At 48.8% G+C, this 13,922-nt stretch overlaps 1 protein-coding gene across 1 annotated transcript in view; it reads left to right on the plus strand.

Moving 5' to 3' along the window:
* LOC122927156 (A.superbus venom factor 1-like) overlaps positions 1 to 13,922 on the plus strand; it is a 503,636-nt gene that overhangs the window by 416,774 nt on the left and 72,940 nt on the right. Inside the window, exons 24-26 of the mRNA XM_044278753.1 lie at positions 7,321 to 7,396; positions 10,377 to 10,536; positions 11,197 to 11,298. Coding sequence (XP_044134688.1) covers positions 7,321 to 7,396; positions 10,377 to 10,536; positions 11,197 to 11,298 — 338 coding nt within the window. The remainder of the gene's footprint in view (positions 1 to 7,320; positions 7,397 to 10,376; positions 10,537 to 11,196; positions 11,299 to 13,922) is intronic.

Consider the following 13,922-nt stretch of genomic DNA (forward strand, 5'->3'; position numbering starts at 1 on the left):
CTCAGGTGTAATGTCTTCCTGAATCGCTCAGGTGTAATGTCTTCCTGAATCGCTCAGGTGTAATGTCTTCCTGAATCGCTCAGGTGTAATGTCTTCCTGAATCGCTCAGGTGTAATGTCTTCCTGAATCGCTCAGGTGTAATGTCTTCCTGAATCGCTCAGGTGTAATGTCTTCCTGAATCGCTCAGGTGTAATGTCTTCCTGAATCGCTCAGGTGCAATTGTCTCCCCAAATCATTCAGGCATGATGTCCGCCCGGCTCCATGTTGGTGTCACGTGTTCTCTGGGTCACTCAGGGGCCAGGTGTTCCTTGTTCGTTTGGGGTCATGCGTTCCCTGTTCGCTCGGGTATCATGGATCCCCGTGGTTGGCCGGGCTTCTGGTGTTCCTGTGCGTTCAGGGGTCATGTGTTCCCTGTTTCGTTCAGAGGGCATGTGTTCCCTGTGTTTGGGTCAGGTTGCATGAGCAGTACAAACCCGGGTGTCATGTGTTCCCTGGGTCACTCAGGCATGATTCCGGCCCAAGTTCACTTGGGTCAGGGTCACGCACCCTTTCGCTGCTTAAGGGTCCAGCTGTTCGCATCCCTCGCCGGGTATCGGTCCAAACACAGCTTGTTTCTTCGCGTATAACAGGGTCTCGGCCTCCAGGACTGCGAGCTAGCTACTTTCGTTACGCCAAAGTCTCCTCCTTGTCCAGGTAAGATCCAGCCACGAGGCTGCGGTGCACCTTGCCACTGCGTTACGTATTCGTTGTCACAAACTCCCGTTCATAGGTCCCCATCTCACCTCGGAAGTCAGTAGCGCGGTTCGCTCCATTTCAGGTAAGTAACAAACACCTCCACGCGGTCAGACCCATTCTCCGGCAACGCTTCTTCGGTCATCTGGGGGAGGGGGAAGGAATCTCATCTGTTGCCTTCATACCTCCTCCATGCAGCTTGAAGATGTCGCAGGCCCCGGAGTCGGATGACAACTTGTCTTTACCCGGGACCTCCGTATCAGGGCACGCCAGCAACCCCTCTCTGCGGAGCTGGACCATCCCGAAACTGGTGGCAGAGCTTAACAGAAGAGGAATTCACCATCCCGCCTCCGCGAGGAAAGCGGAGCTGTACCGTCTCCTAATGACGGCACCGTCAGGCTCAAGTGACCAACCTTCTCTCTCCTCAATCCAGCTATCCCTGCTACAGTTGCAGGCCACCAGTCGGCAGTCTGGCGGGTTCGGTGGCGGACATCCAAACCAGGATGGGGGAATTGGAGTCACGGCCGGCGGCACCACCTTCCCCAGCCCTTCCGTCCTTACCATCTACATCCCAGGAGTTGGCGCCAGGTACGGTCCGTACCAGCCCCCAGATTGCCCCCTCGCATTTCATCCCAGAAAACCTGAAAAGGGACATCCTAGCGGGGAGGGACGTCAACCTGGCGTCCATTCTCATTGCGTCACAAGACGTATCGGAGAATAAGGTGATTAATTGCGGGGAGGTCTCGGTGGTTCTGCGGGCCAAGGATGCCCGCCTGAACCATAAGCTCTCAATACCCGAATTCGTCCTGGCGTTTAGCCTCTACCGGGATACCATCTGCGCCAGCCAGCCACACAGGCGTGAGGAGCTGGATTCCTATTTGTACCGGGTCACCGACTTAGGTTACAAGTACGGCGGATCAAACTTCTACAACTACCACAGGTCTTTTTCAGCCAAGGCGGCCGCCGCCCTCGCCCAGTTCCAGTTCATTACGGACTGGGCAAACCTGGACATGGAGCTGTTCTGTCGTCATTTTGCCGGGTTGCAGGCCCCCACGTGCGCAGCGTGCCAATCCATACAGCACACGGCCGACTGGTGTCCCAACCTCCCCACCTCGGGCCGGGAGGGTTCCCTGCCTGGCCCCTCCGGCACACAGCGGTTCCAAGGGTCCACTGACAAACTGGGCAGGCCCATTGCTTACCTAGGGCAGAGTCAGGTCTGCAACAACTACAACGCCGGGGGTTGTGGTTTCAACAGTTGCAGGGCCTTGCACGTCTGCTCCCTCTGCTTCAGGGCCCACCCCCGCTCCAGCTGCCCGAAGAGGCAGCGTAAGACGCTATGACTGGCCGACATCAATATTGAGCTCTTGGGCATCCTGTTGCGAGACCACCCCGATCGCCAGGCGGTAGAGTTCCTTCTCGCCGGTTTCGAGGGGGGCTTCGATACCGGCTTCGTGGCCCTCCCTCAAGTTTCCTGGGAGGGAAGGAACCTACAGTCTGCTATTCAAGACCCAGAGGCGGTAGCCACCCTGTTGCAGGACGAGGTTCGGAAGGGTTTTATCCTAGGCCCGTTTAAATCCATCCCATTTGCTACTTGGAGGATAAATCCCATTGGCCTGGTCTCCAAGCAGGCCTCCAATAAAAAACGTCTAATTTATGACTTGTCAGCTCCTCACATGTCGCCGATCTCCAGCCTCAACTCCCTGATCCCGTCAGAAGAGTTCTCGATGTCCTACGCGTCCAAAGACGAGGCCATTCAATACATCCGGCTGGCCGGGGAGGGGGCTTGGTTGGCCAAGGCCGACATCGCGGACCACTTCAAGCTGCTCCCCATCCTTCCTCGGCTGTGGCGATATTATGGGTTGCATTAGGCAGACGGGTTCTATTTTGCTGACCGGCTCACCTTTGGGTCTAAAAGCAGCCCGTGGCTGTTGGACAGGTTCGCCTGTGCGCTGCACTGGATCCTTGTCCATCATGGGGGTCTAGACATGGTCATACATTGCTTAGATGATTTCCTGATAGTCGAGAGGCCCCAGAGCCCCCCCTCGGGGTTGGCGAGTTTGCTCCAGCTGTTCGCCGGCCTCGAGGTCCCCGTGGCATCCGCCAAGACAGAGGGTCCAGGCACGATGGTTACCTTCTTGGGCATCACCCTGGATTCGGTCCGCATGGAGGCCAGCCTCCCCACGGTCAAGCTGGCCAAAATCAAAGCCGCCGTTTCCTCCACGGCCTCTTCCGGGGTTTTGTCCAAGCGGGAGCTCCAGTCCCTGTTAGGGTTCCTCACCTGTGCATTTAAAATCATGCCGCAGGGCAGGTCCTTCATTTCCCGGCTCCTCAACCTCCTGCCGACCGCTCCGGATCAGGACTCCACCGTCCGGCTGGACGGTCACGCCATGGCGGATCTTCGGATGTGGCGAGCTTTGTTTGTGCCATCCCCGGACGCAGCATCCCCCACGGTTTTCACCGATGCCGCGGCCTCCCGCGGGTTCGCAGCGATCTTCTACCCAGAGTGGTTGGTCGGCAGTTGGCGGGTGGAGCTCCTGGCCGAGGCTGAGGCCATGAGGTCCTCGCCGCTATTGGAATTATACCCCATAGTGGCGGCTGCCCACGTCTGGGGTCCGCTCTGGGCAAACAGGTCAGTTATAATCAGGACGGACAGTCAGGTCCTGGTTGAGGTCATTTCAAAGGGAAGGGCAAAATCCCCCAGGATCATGGCCCTGCTGCGTAAACTTGTCTGGCTGTCCCTGGAGTTTAACTTCCACGTTTTCGCTTTCCATGTCCAGGGAACGCAGAACGTGGCGGCCGACGCCCTGTCACGATTTAACTTCGATGTTTTCTTCCAGGAATTCCCGGAGGCGGATCCCGTCGGCATTCCAGCTCCACCGTACAGCACCCTCCTGCTGAACTAGAGCCCTTGATAGCAACCGCACGGTCATTAGTCCAGCGGTCGCTAGCCGCCAATACCGCCAGGAACTATGACGCCGGGTTCAGCTTGTTTAAGCGGTTCGCTGACACCCACCCACAAGGGGAGGTGGACGAGGTCACCTTTATTATGGCCTTCATAGCCCATTGCCACACCCACCGCCACTTCTCTTTCAATACCATCAAGCTGTATTTGGCCGGCATCCAACACCACCGGATGCTCAGCGACCCTTCTGCCAGATCCATCTTTTCTAATCAGGCCATCAAAGCCACCCTCAGGGGCATTCAGAAGGTTAGCACGGCAGTCCATGTGCGCAGGCAGCCGGTGTCAGGTGAGCTCTTCCGCAAGTTATCCGCAGCCCTAGACGGTCTTCCTTTTGGGCAACCAGCAAGCATCATCACCAAAGCAGCCATGTACCTCGGGTTCTATGGGTTCCTCAGGCCCGGGGAGTTCACCTGCAGCGCCATCTCCCGCACAACCCTGCTCAGGCGACATCTCACCTGGCACTCTGATCACTTCATCCTATCCATCCCATCCTCAAAGACCAGTCAGACCGGTCCTCCCACAGAGGTGGAATTTTCCCTACGGCCACCTGTTGGTGTCCTATCAAGGTGCTCAAGGAGCTCCTGGCCTCCCTTCAATCTTCCGATCTAGACGACCCGTTGCTCCCGATCAACGGTAGGCCCCTGTCTTCAACCCTGTTTATCTCCAACATCCGTACCCTGGCCGCAGGGCTGGGTTTCAACCCTAGCACGATATCCGGGCACTCCTTCCGCATAGGGGCCGCATCCGCAGCATCAAGTCACCAGGTACCGGCGCATGTCATCCGCAAGATGGGTCGTTGGCGGTCGTCCTGCTTCACAAGGTACATTCCGAATCCACGGGCGGAGATCTCCAGAGCCTTTTGTTCTTTGACATTATAGTTCACACTATGCTTCAATAAACGCTTCACTCCCTGCTACGTACCAGTTCTCTTTTTGGCCACTATTCAGGCCTTACCTCATCACTGGCGCCGGGCACACTCCAGCCAGTTGGGTTAGGACAGTCCGTAGGCATGCCTATTCTGTTCCTCGCTTAGCTCCTCCCACAAATGTTGAAGGCTGCTTGCAGCCTGTAATTGTGGGAGGAGCGTGCTCACCCTTTATAAACCCCCTCCTACAAGCAGGAGGGCGCCCGTTGTTGCTTACTTTGTCGTTCGATTCAGCAACAGCCCAGCGCCTGACATCACTTCCGGTCGCGTCTCCCGTCGGTGTGTCTTCGTACTGCCAGCCGCACTCCCTGTGGTAAGTATAGCCGCTCTGCGGCTGGCCAGGCGCGCCGCCACAGGCACCTCGTTTCCCGTCAAACCCCGCTCTGCCCGCCGCCGCAGCCCCGGTCAGTGCTCATCGCGGGGCTCCCCCCCCCCCCCGCCCCATGGTCCCCGCTCCTTGTACTGTTCCTCCGGCACTTGGCTTGGCAGAATTGTTACCAATGAAATATACACTGCAAACAAGGTTTCTGCTTTCCACAACTATTACCCCTATTTTCCTGCACTGATGAAAACCCCTGCACCCAGCAAGGAGCTTCTTATCTCCCCTCCATCTGACCAACTGCTCAGATTTGTTCCTTAACATAAAACCTTCCTCTCTAGAGGGAATTGTAAGAATGATAGAGACTGAAAACCTGGGAATGTAAAATGAGCCACTGTATCACACATAATAGGATTAGATACACAGCTCAGCAGGCAGTATCACACACAATAGGATTAGATACGCTGCTCAGCAGGCAGTATTACACATAATAGGATTAGATACACGGCTCAGCAGACAGTATCAAACATAATGGGATTAGATACACAGCTCAGCAGGCAGTATCACACATAATGGGATTAGATACACAGCTCAGCAAGCAGTATCACACACAATAGGATTAGATACACAGCTCAGCAGGCAGTATCACACACAATAGGATTAGATACACAGCTCAGCAGACAGTATCACACATAATAGGATTAGATACACCAGATCAGCAGATAGTATCACACAGGATAGGATTAGATACACAACTCAGCAGACAGTATCGCACATAATGGGATTAGATACACAGCTCAGCAGGCAGTATCACACATGATAGGATTAGAAACGCAGCTCAGCAGGCAGTATCACACATGATAGGATTAGAAACGCAGCTCAGCAGGCAGTATCACACATGATAGGATTAGATACACAGCTCAGCAGGCAGTATCACACATGATAGGATTAGAAACGCAGCTCAGCAGGCAGTATCACACATAATGGGATTAGATACACATCTTAGCAGACAGTATCACACAGAATAAGATTAGATACACAGCTCAGCAGGCAGTATCACACAGAATAAGATTAGATACACAGCTCAGTAGACAGTATCACACAGGATAGGATTAGAAACGCAGCTCAGCAGGCAGTATCACACATGATAGGATTAGAAACGCAGCTCAGCAGGCAGTATCACACATAATGGGATTAGATACACATCTTAGCAGACAGTATCACACATAATAGGATTAGATACACAGCTCAGCAGGCAGTATCACACAGAATAAGATTAGATACACAGCTCAGCAGGCAGTATCACACAGAATAAGATTAGATACACAGCTCAGTAGACAGTATCACACACACGACAGGAATAGATACACATTTTAGCAGACAGCATCAATCATGATAGGTTTAGATACACAGCTCAGCAGGCAGTATCACACACAATAGGCTTAGATGCATGACTCTGCAGACAGTATCACACATGTTAGTAATAGATACACAGCAGAGCAGATAATATCACACAAGGTAGAATTACAGAGGTACATGGCTCCGCAGGCAGTATCACACACAATAGGCTTAAATACACAACTCTGCACAGAGTATCACATATGATAGGATTAGATACACAACCCAGCAGGCAGTATTACACACAAAAGGCTTAGATACATGACTCTGCAGATGGTATAACATATGATAGGACTAGATACACAGCCCCACAGGCAGTATCACACATAATATGATTAGATACGCATATGAGCAGACAGTATCACACACAATAGGATTAGATACACAGCTAAGCAGGCAGTATCACACATGATATTTGGATTCTGGATTTAGTGTTCCTTTATTCTCATGTGTTTGACTTTCGCACATTTAATATTATCAATAGATTTTACCAAATCTACCTAGGTCTGCCGCTAAATATCTCATATTTGAGGCTAGCTTCTCTGCAGCTTTAGCAATAAGCTAAATGTGGACAACTCACCGCCCAGTGGTTGTGATGTGTATTGCAGCTTTTTAGAGTTTAGTTACAGTCTCACGATATGATGTTGTTTTGCTGTCAGGACAAAATTGACACCACTGCCAGTTTGGAGATCAGGTAAGTGAGGACACATCTCTATGAAGGTAAACAGAAGATCCTTTGAGAGAAAACATGGCCGGCTCCATTGCATTATTAGAGGGTCATTCTCCTCTAGATGCATTTATAAAAAACATAAGTATATATATATATACTGGTCTGTGCATGTGGAAGTTATATAGCTGTATAGTAATCCTAAGGATGTCCCAGATGTTCATGACCGGCATGTTCAGTCCCATCAGAGCATCTGGACACAGCAGAGCTCCTGGTTTGAGATGTACTTTGACATACTGTATGTTCTTTATTGACAGGTGTTGTTAGACAATTGACATACGTGAAAGCAGATGGTTCATATGGTACCTGGGCCAATAGACCTTCTAGCACATGGTATTGTACAGATTCACCATTTCTTTTTTTTGCCTTTTACAATATGAAGTAAACATTAGTGCTCAACCAAAATAACAGACACTACATTTTCTTAGACATCTGACAAGATGTTATCATTAGATGTCCATGCCCTGTGACCTCTTTATTGATTGACACAACCAAAGTGCCCTGCCCCTCCTTGTCTTCTGACTGAGATGTATTTTTCTTAATTTACTGCAATAAGAATTTAATGCTCTTCTCGAGCATAAGTCATCCATTGCAGTGAAAGAGATATGATAACTACTGACTTGGATGTTCAAAGGTCTCCAAGTCAGAAGATTAAATGAACAGCACTCTACAGCTATATTGGCACCTATTATTTTTAAAGAGGACCTTTCACCAGAATTAAACTTCTAAAGTAACTATACAGGCATGTAGAGCGGTGCCCAGGGACCCCCCTGCACTTACTGTTGTACCTGGGCGCCGCTCCGTTCTCCCGTAATTGCCTCCGGTATCTTTACAGTTAGGCTCCACCCAGGGGAACCTGCCGGCGCCTCCTTCTCCTATGCTGCAGCGCTGGCCAATCACAGCGCTCAGCTCTCTCTCAGGCTATGAGCTGAGCGCTGTGATTGGCCAGCGCTACAGCATGGGAGAATGAGCCGCCAGCAGGTTCCCCTGGGTGGAGCCTAACTGTAAAGATACCGGAGGCAATTACGGGAGAACGGAGCGGCGCCCAGGTATAACAGTAAGTGCAGTGGGGTTCCCTGGGCACCGCTCTACATGCCTGTATAGTTACTTTAGAAGTTTAATTCTGGTGAAAGGTCCTCTTTAAAGCTCAGTAGCTGGGAACTCTTGAAAGTCAGAAGATGTTAAAGTGAGCCTTCCCTTTTAAGTCTTTAACACCAACAAAGCCAAAAGCCGTATTGTAAGACTGAGCCCATTCCTTGCCAAAAATTTTGAATGGTTCATTTAACAAGGGTGGGAATCCTTTCTAGCTTATTTACAATGTATTCCGAATGTGTTACAGTGACATGCAAAAGTTTGGGCACCCCTGGTCAAAATGTCTGTTACTGTGAACAGTTAAGCATGTTGAAGATGAAATTATCTCCAAAAAGTATAAAATTAAAAATGAAACACACGTTTCAGCATATAAAGCAATTATTTTGGTGTATTTAGTTTTGTACAATTTTAGAGTGAAAAAAGGAAATTAGTACCTTGCAAAAGTATCGGAACCTATGGAGATTTGAGCAGTCAGCAGTGGAGTAGCTATAGGGGTCCAAGTGGTCACAGTTGCAACTGGGCACCTCTTGCCATAAGACAAAGTGCATCTTATAAAGGGAATACTAGTGAGCGCTTCCATTATGGAAGCGCTCACTAGTTTGCAGGAGGCAGGAGATTGAAGCACTGTGAGCACTGTACTCACCTTTCCCTGCTTGCACTTCTTCATGCTGCTGTGTCCTGGTTGCCTACAGCAACAGGACATACAGAGCACACTATGACCTGACACTGCAGGCAGTCAGGTGACTGTGCAGCACAGGCTCCGAGTAGAGAATAGAGCCAAGGAGACTGCCTGAACTACACAGTGGTGGCCGAGCAGGAGAGGTAAGTTAATTTATTTATTTTAAATCTGATCTGAGGTCTAATGGGGGTCTGAGAGGCCTACTGGGGGCCTGCTCTGCGGTCTGATATGGGGGAGTCTGATGGTCAAATGGGGGTTTGATCTGAGGTCTGATTTGGGGGTTCTGGTGATCTAATGGGGGTCTGATCGGAGGCCTAATATGGGGGGGACTGACATAGAGGTCTATTGGTGGTCTGAGAAGTCTAATGGGGGTCTGGTCTGATGTCTGATTTGGGGGGGTCTGGAGGTCTCTTGGGGGTCTGATCTGAGGTCTGATATTGGGGAGTCTGACATGGAGGTTTAATGGGGGTCTGATCTGAGGTCTGATATGGGGGTCTGAGAAGTCTAATGGGGGTCTGATCTGAGGTCTGAAGTGGGGGGTCTGACATTAAGGTCTATTGGGAGTCTTATCGGAGGTCTAATATCAGGGGGTCTGACATGGGGGTATATTGGGAGTCTAATCTGAGGTCTGATAAGGGGGTTTATGACATGGAAGTCTAATGGAGGTCTGATCTGAGATCTGAAACTGGGGTCTGACATAGAGGTCTAAAGGGGATTTGATCAGACGTCTGAGATGGTGGGGGTCTGATCTGAAAGGTAACGGGGCATTTTTTGTAATAGCACACAATATAAGGTGGTATATTTTGTACTGGCACACAAGGGGCAATTTGCATTAACGCACATTATAAGGAGGTATTTGCACTGATGCACAATCATCGTTAGGGAAGGCCAGATGATGCCAATTTCAAAGTTTTATAAATACTCAAACTCCTGTAGCCTTGTCCTAAAAAACAGCAGCCAAGGGTTCTTCAAAGCAGCTGCCTAACAATCTGAAAATTAAAATGGTTGAGGCCCACAAAGCATTTTCAGGTTGCCATTTCATAAGTTTGAAATGTAGTTAAGAAACGGCAGGTAAAAGGAACAGTGGAAGTCAAGAGAAGGTCTTGAAGACCAAGAAAAATTTCAGAGACAGCTGCTCATATAATTGCTAGAAAGGCAAATCAGAACCTCTGTTTGACTGCAAAAGACCTTCAAGAAGATTTAGCTCTGGAGTTGTGTGGTACATTGTTCTACTACGTCCTCACCACAAAATTCAGCACCAAAAGTAATTTTGACCCGGAATGCCCAAACTTTTGCATGCCACTGTACAGTACATGTACAGTCACAATACTTCTGGCTATGTAATTGACCACACCTTGTCTATATTGTTCCCCATTTCCTTTGTAGAATAGGTCTAGTATTTTCTCCTCACACTGTGGCTCCTCTGCTAGTTGAAGCCCCTCCAGATGCATGTTAAGCTCCACCTCTGCTTAGTAGAACTCATATTTTGTTCATTACAATTGTAGTTTTCTTTGTTCTTACCATACTTATATTTATTTTCAGGCTCACTGCTTATGTAGTCAAAGTATTTTCCTTGGCTTCACGTCTGGTCGATATTGAAAAGAATGCGATATGTGATCCAGTGAAGTGGCTCATTTTAAATAAACAAAATCCAGATGGGAAATTCAGAGAGGATTTTCATGTCTATCACCAGGAAATGGTGGTATGTAAAGAAACCTCACAAAAACAAAAGCAAACTGCAATATTTTAATTAGAGGATATGGCAATATGATTTTCTTAGTTCTCAAACCCCATGAATCCGTGACATGGTTAATCAGAAAGAATAACACCTTGGGACTAACACAACCACTGTGGAGTATACAATATAGTTATTATGGCTATTATATGGAACTTCTCATTCTTATATTACCACTTCACTGCTCGTTTGGAAACCTTGTTAGACACTTCTTAGATTATCCACCTGCTTATTGTTTCACACAGATATTTTCCTCATCATGTCACCTGGGTCAAGAGACCTCACTCACATATATTACAAGCAGCAAGTCAGCTGGTACTTTAACAATTTAGATGCAGAATATGTGCCTAAATTCAAAAAGAATCCCCAAAAGGTGAACATGGACTAATGAAGTAAAGTGGACAGGGAGGAGGGAGATGCAGCTGCAGATCTTTGTCTCTTAAGGGGAGGCAGAGCATCAGTGCAGACATCGGGTGCATTTTTAAAGATATAGGGCTGGTCGGGGTAAATGACACAGGCTAGACACAGTTTCACAATCTTATATATTATTGTTTATTATACGTCTACCGCTGGGATTGTGAATGTTTTTGTATCAGTATTTTGAGGTGTATTTTTTGCTTTACATAGGGTGGTATAACAAAAGGTGCTGTCGAGCTGGATTCTCGTCTTACAGCTTTCGTCCTCATCGCCTTAGTGACAAGTGAAGTAACCTGTAATGACCAAATTAACGTAAGTTCCTATATTCCATTAAAGACATTGCCCACAATGTGTCACCCTCTGTACACTCTATTACAACCCTACCTTCTGTGACTTGCAGTAGAGATAATATAACATTAATTATATAGTCATCTGCACCATGGCCTTTTAATAGCTTACATCATGGAGGGGAATTTATTTAGACTGTGTTGTTTTTTTATGCCAATGCTTAGAAAGGATCTCACAGACAAAGATATTGACTCTGAGTCACTTAGAAAATCAATCTCACAGCTAGAGTATAGACGCTAAAATAAACAAAAAACAAAAACTTTATTGGGTATGGATACATTAAAATGGGTCAGTTGCACTCGCTAAGGTCCAATAATTAAAAGTCAATAGTGGAACAGATGTATTTCGGATTGGATACTGAATCCCCTTATTAGTGAACGCTGGGTTTTATTGTGGTCACCGCATCCAGTCCTAAATTGGGGATGATAAAGGAAAAATATAATAATTTCCCAGTCCCACACACTTAATAAATAAGGCGCATAGCACCACTTATCCGCATTTAAAGCTGTGTTCTTTGGGGCGCTATTAGACAAGCGGCATAAGGCTGCTCAAAGAGTGCAGGCAGACAGAGGGGACGCACAACCTGCACCACTATTAACTGTAACTTATTGCCAAGGCTCAACATGTTTCTACATCTGAACCATGTGTCCTCAGGAGCGCTATATGCACAGGTAGGATAAGCATAAATTTTTTTACAGAAGCAACATCATGCTTGCCACTGCAGTGTATAGAGGTAGCGGGTCCGGCTCTATTGCGGTCGTGAAGCAGCCGCCGAATCTGAATCCTTATATGGGGTAAAGCCCCACCCATGACCCAGACCCACCCGTGCACCAGCACATCAGGGGAAAGAACGTGTGCCTAAAGACAAGTCACTCCCCCCCAGAAGAGAATCATTGATGCGTGTCATTGCAGGGGTCCGGCAGAGAGTATTAACTCTTAGATTACCAACAGGAGCTAGAAGCGGTACACATAATCGTCAGAGCAACTGGTAGCTGGACATGATTCGCACTTAGAATCACTACACACTTCACTTATTTGGGCAGTCACAGGGCCAAAACTGTCCACATAACTCAGCATTACAGGTCAATGTTAGCGCCAAGAAAAAGTGCACTCCTTTTACACCGTCGTCAGCTCATTCCACATAGATGCCTACAGAACCTGTTCTATTAAACGCTTTTACAAGTAGAGCTTCCCTGACAGAGTGGAGACGGTTTCAGCAGTAAGTTTGTGTTGACGTCACTGATTATTTTGCCCTTCCTCTGATCTGTTAGAACAATAACCCACAAATAACGGATTCTATCTGTGGAGCATCCGCCTTCACTCGGTCAGCATTTGGTCAGTAATCCCTCAGTATTACTAATGCCCCAAAAAAACTGAGTGGATCCAAAACAGAGATGACACGTGAACGGAATATTTGCATGTCTTCTGTGTTTTGTACCCACTCCTGCTTTTGGCTACCAAATCACAAGCCAATTTTATTTGGACCATACAGGTCTTACAGCTGCTACACAGACAGTGTCCATTGTGTGTCTATATTTACCCTTCTTCTGACAGCTCAGAGGAAGGGTCAAATAAATGATGATCTCAGCCAAGCCAAAAAGGCTAAATAGTGACCCAGCAGTGAAGTAGAGAGTGTGGGAACAGCATGAGAAGTCCACAGAGTGGCCCTATGACATAGTGGTGAGGTGGAATCAGCATGAGGAGACCACAGAGTGGCCCAATGACAGAATCTCTAAATGACGGCAGCATCACTAGGCTGTAAAGTGGCACAATGACAGAGTGTAGTGGTTGTGGCAGCATCAGGAGGCCATAGAGTGGGTGGAGGTATGATCAGCATGAGGAAGCCACAGAGTGGCAAGGTGACATAGTTTGGAGGTGGCGGCAGCATCAGGAGACCACTGAGTGGCTAGGTGACATAGTGTGGTGGTGGCGGCAGCATCATGGGGCCACAGAGTGACGCAATGACAGTGTGTGGAGGTGACTGCAGCATGAGAAGACCAGAGAGAGGCAATGTGACATAGTGGTGAGGTGTAAGCAGCATGAGGAGACTAGAGTGGCAAGGTGACATAGAGTGGAGGTAGGAGCAGCATGAGGAGGTCACAGAGTGGCAAGGTGACATACTGTAGTTTGAAGGTGGCGGCAGCATCAGGAGGCCGCAGAGTGGCAAGCTGACATAGTTTGGAGGTGGCGGCAGCATCAGTAGGCCACAGAGTGGCTAGGTGACATAGTGTGGTGGTGGCGGCATCATCAGGAGGCCACTGAGTGGCTAGGTGACATAGAGTGGAGGTAGGAGCAGTATGAGGAGGCCACAGAGTGGCAAGGTGACATACTGTAGTTTGGAGGTGGCGGCAGCATCAGGAGGCCACAGAGTTGAATAATGACAGAGTGTGTAGGTGGCGGCAGCATAAGAACACTACAGAGTGGCAAGGTGACATAGTGCTTAGGTGAAAGCAGCATAAGGAGACCACAGAGTGGGCCAATGACAGAGTCTGGAGGTGGCGGCAGCATCAGGAGGCCACAGAGTGGCAAGGTGACATAGTGTGGAAGTGGGTGGCAATACCAGTACCCGCTGAAGATGGTGGGTGAAA

The sequence above is a fragment of the Bufo gargarizans genome, chromosome 2, assembly GCF_014858855.1.
Source record: "Bufo gargarizans isolate SCDJY-AF-19 chromosome 2, ASM1485885v1, whole genome shotgun sequence".
Lineage (NCBI taxonomy): Eukaryota > Metazoa > Chordata > Amphibia > Anura > Bufonidae > Bufo > Bufo gargarizans.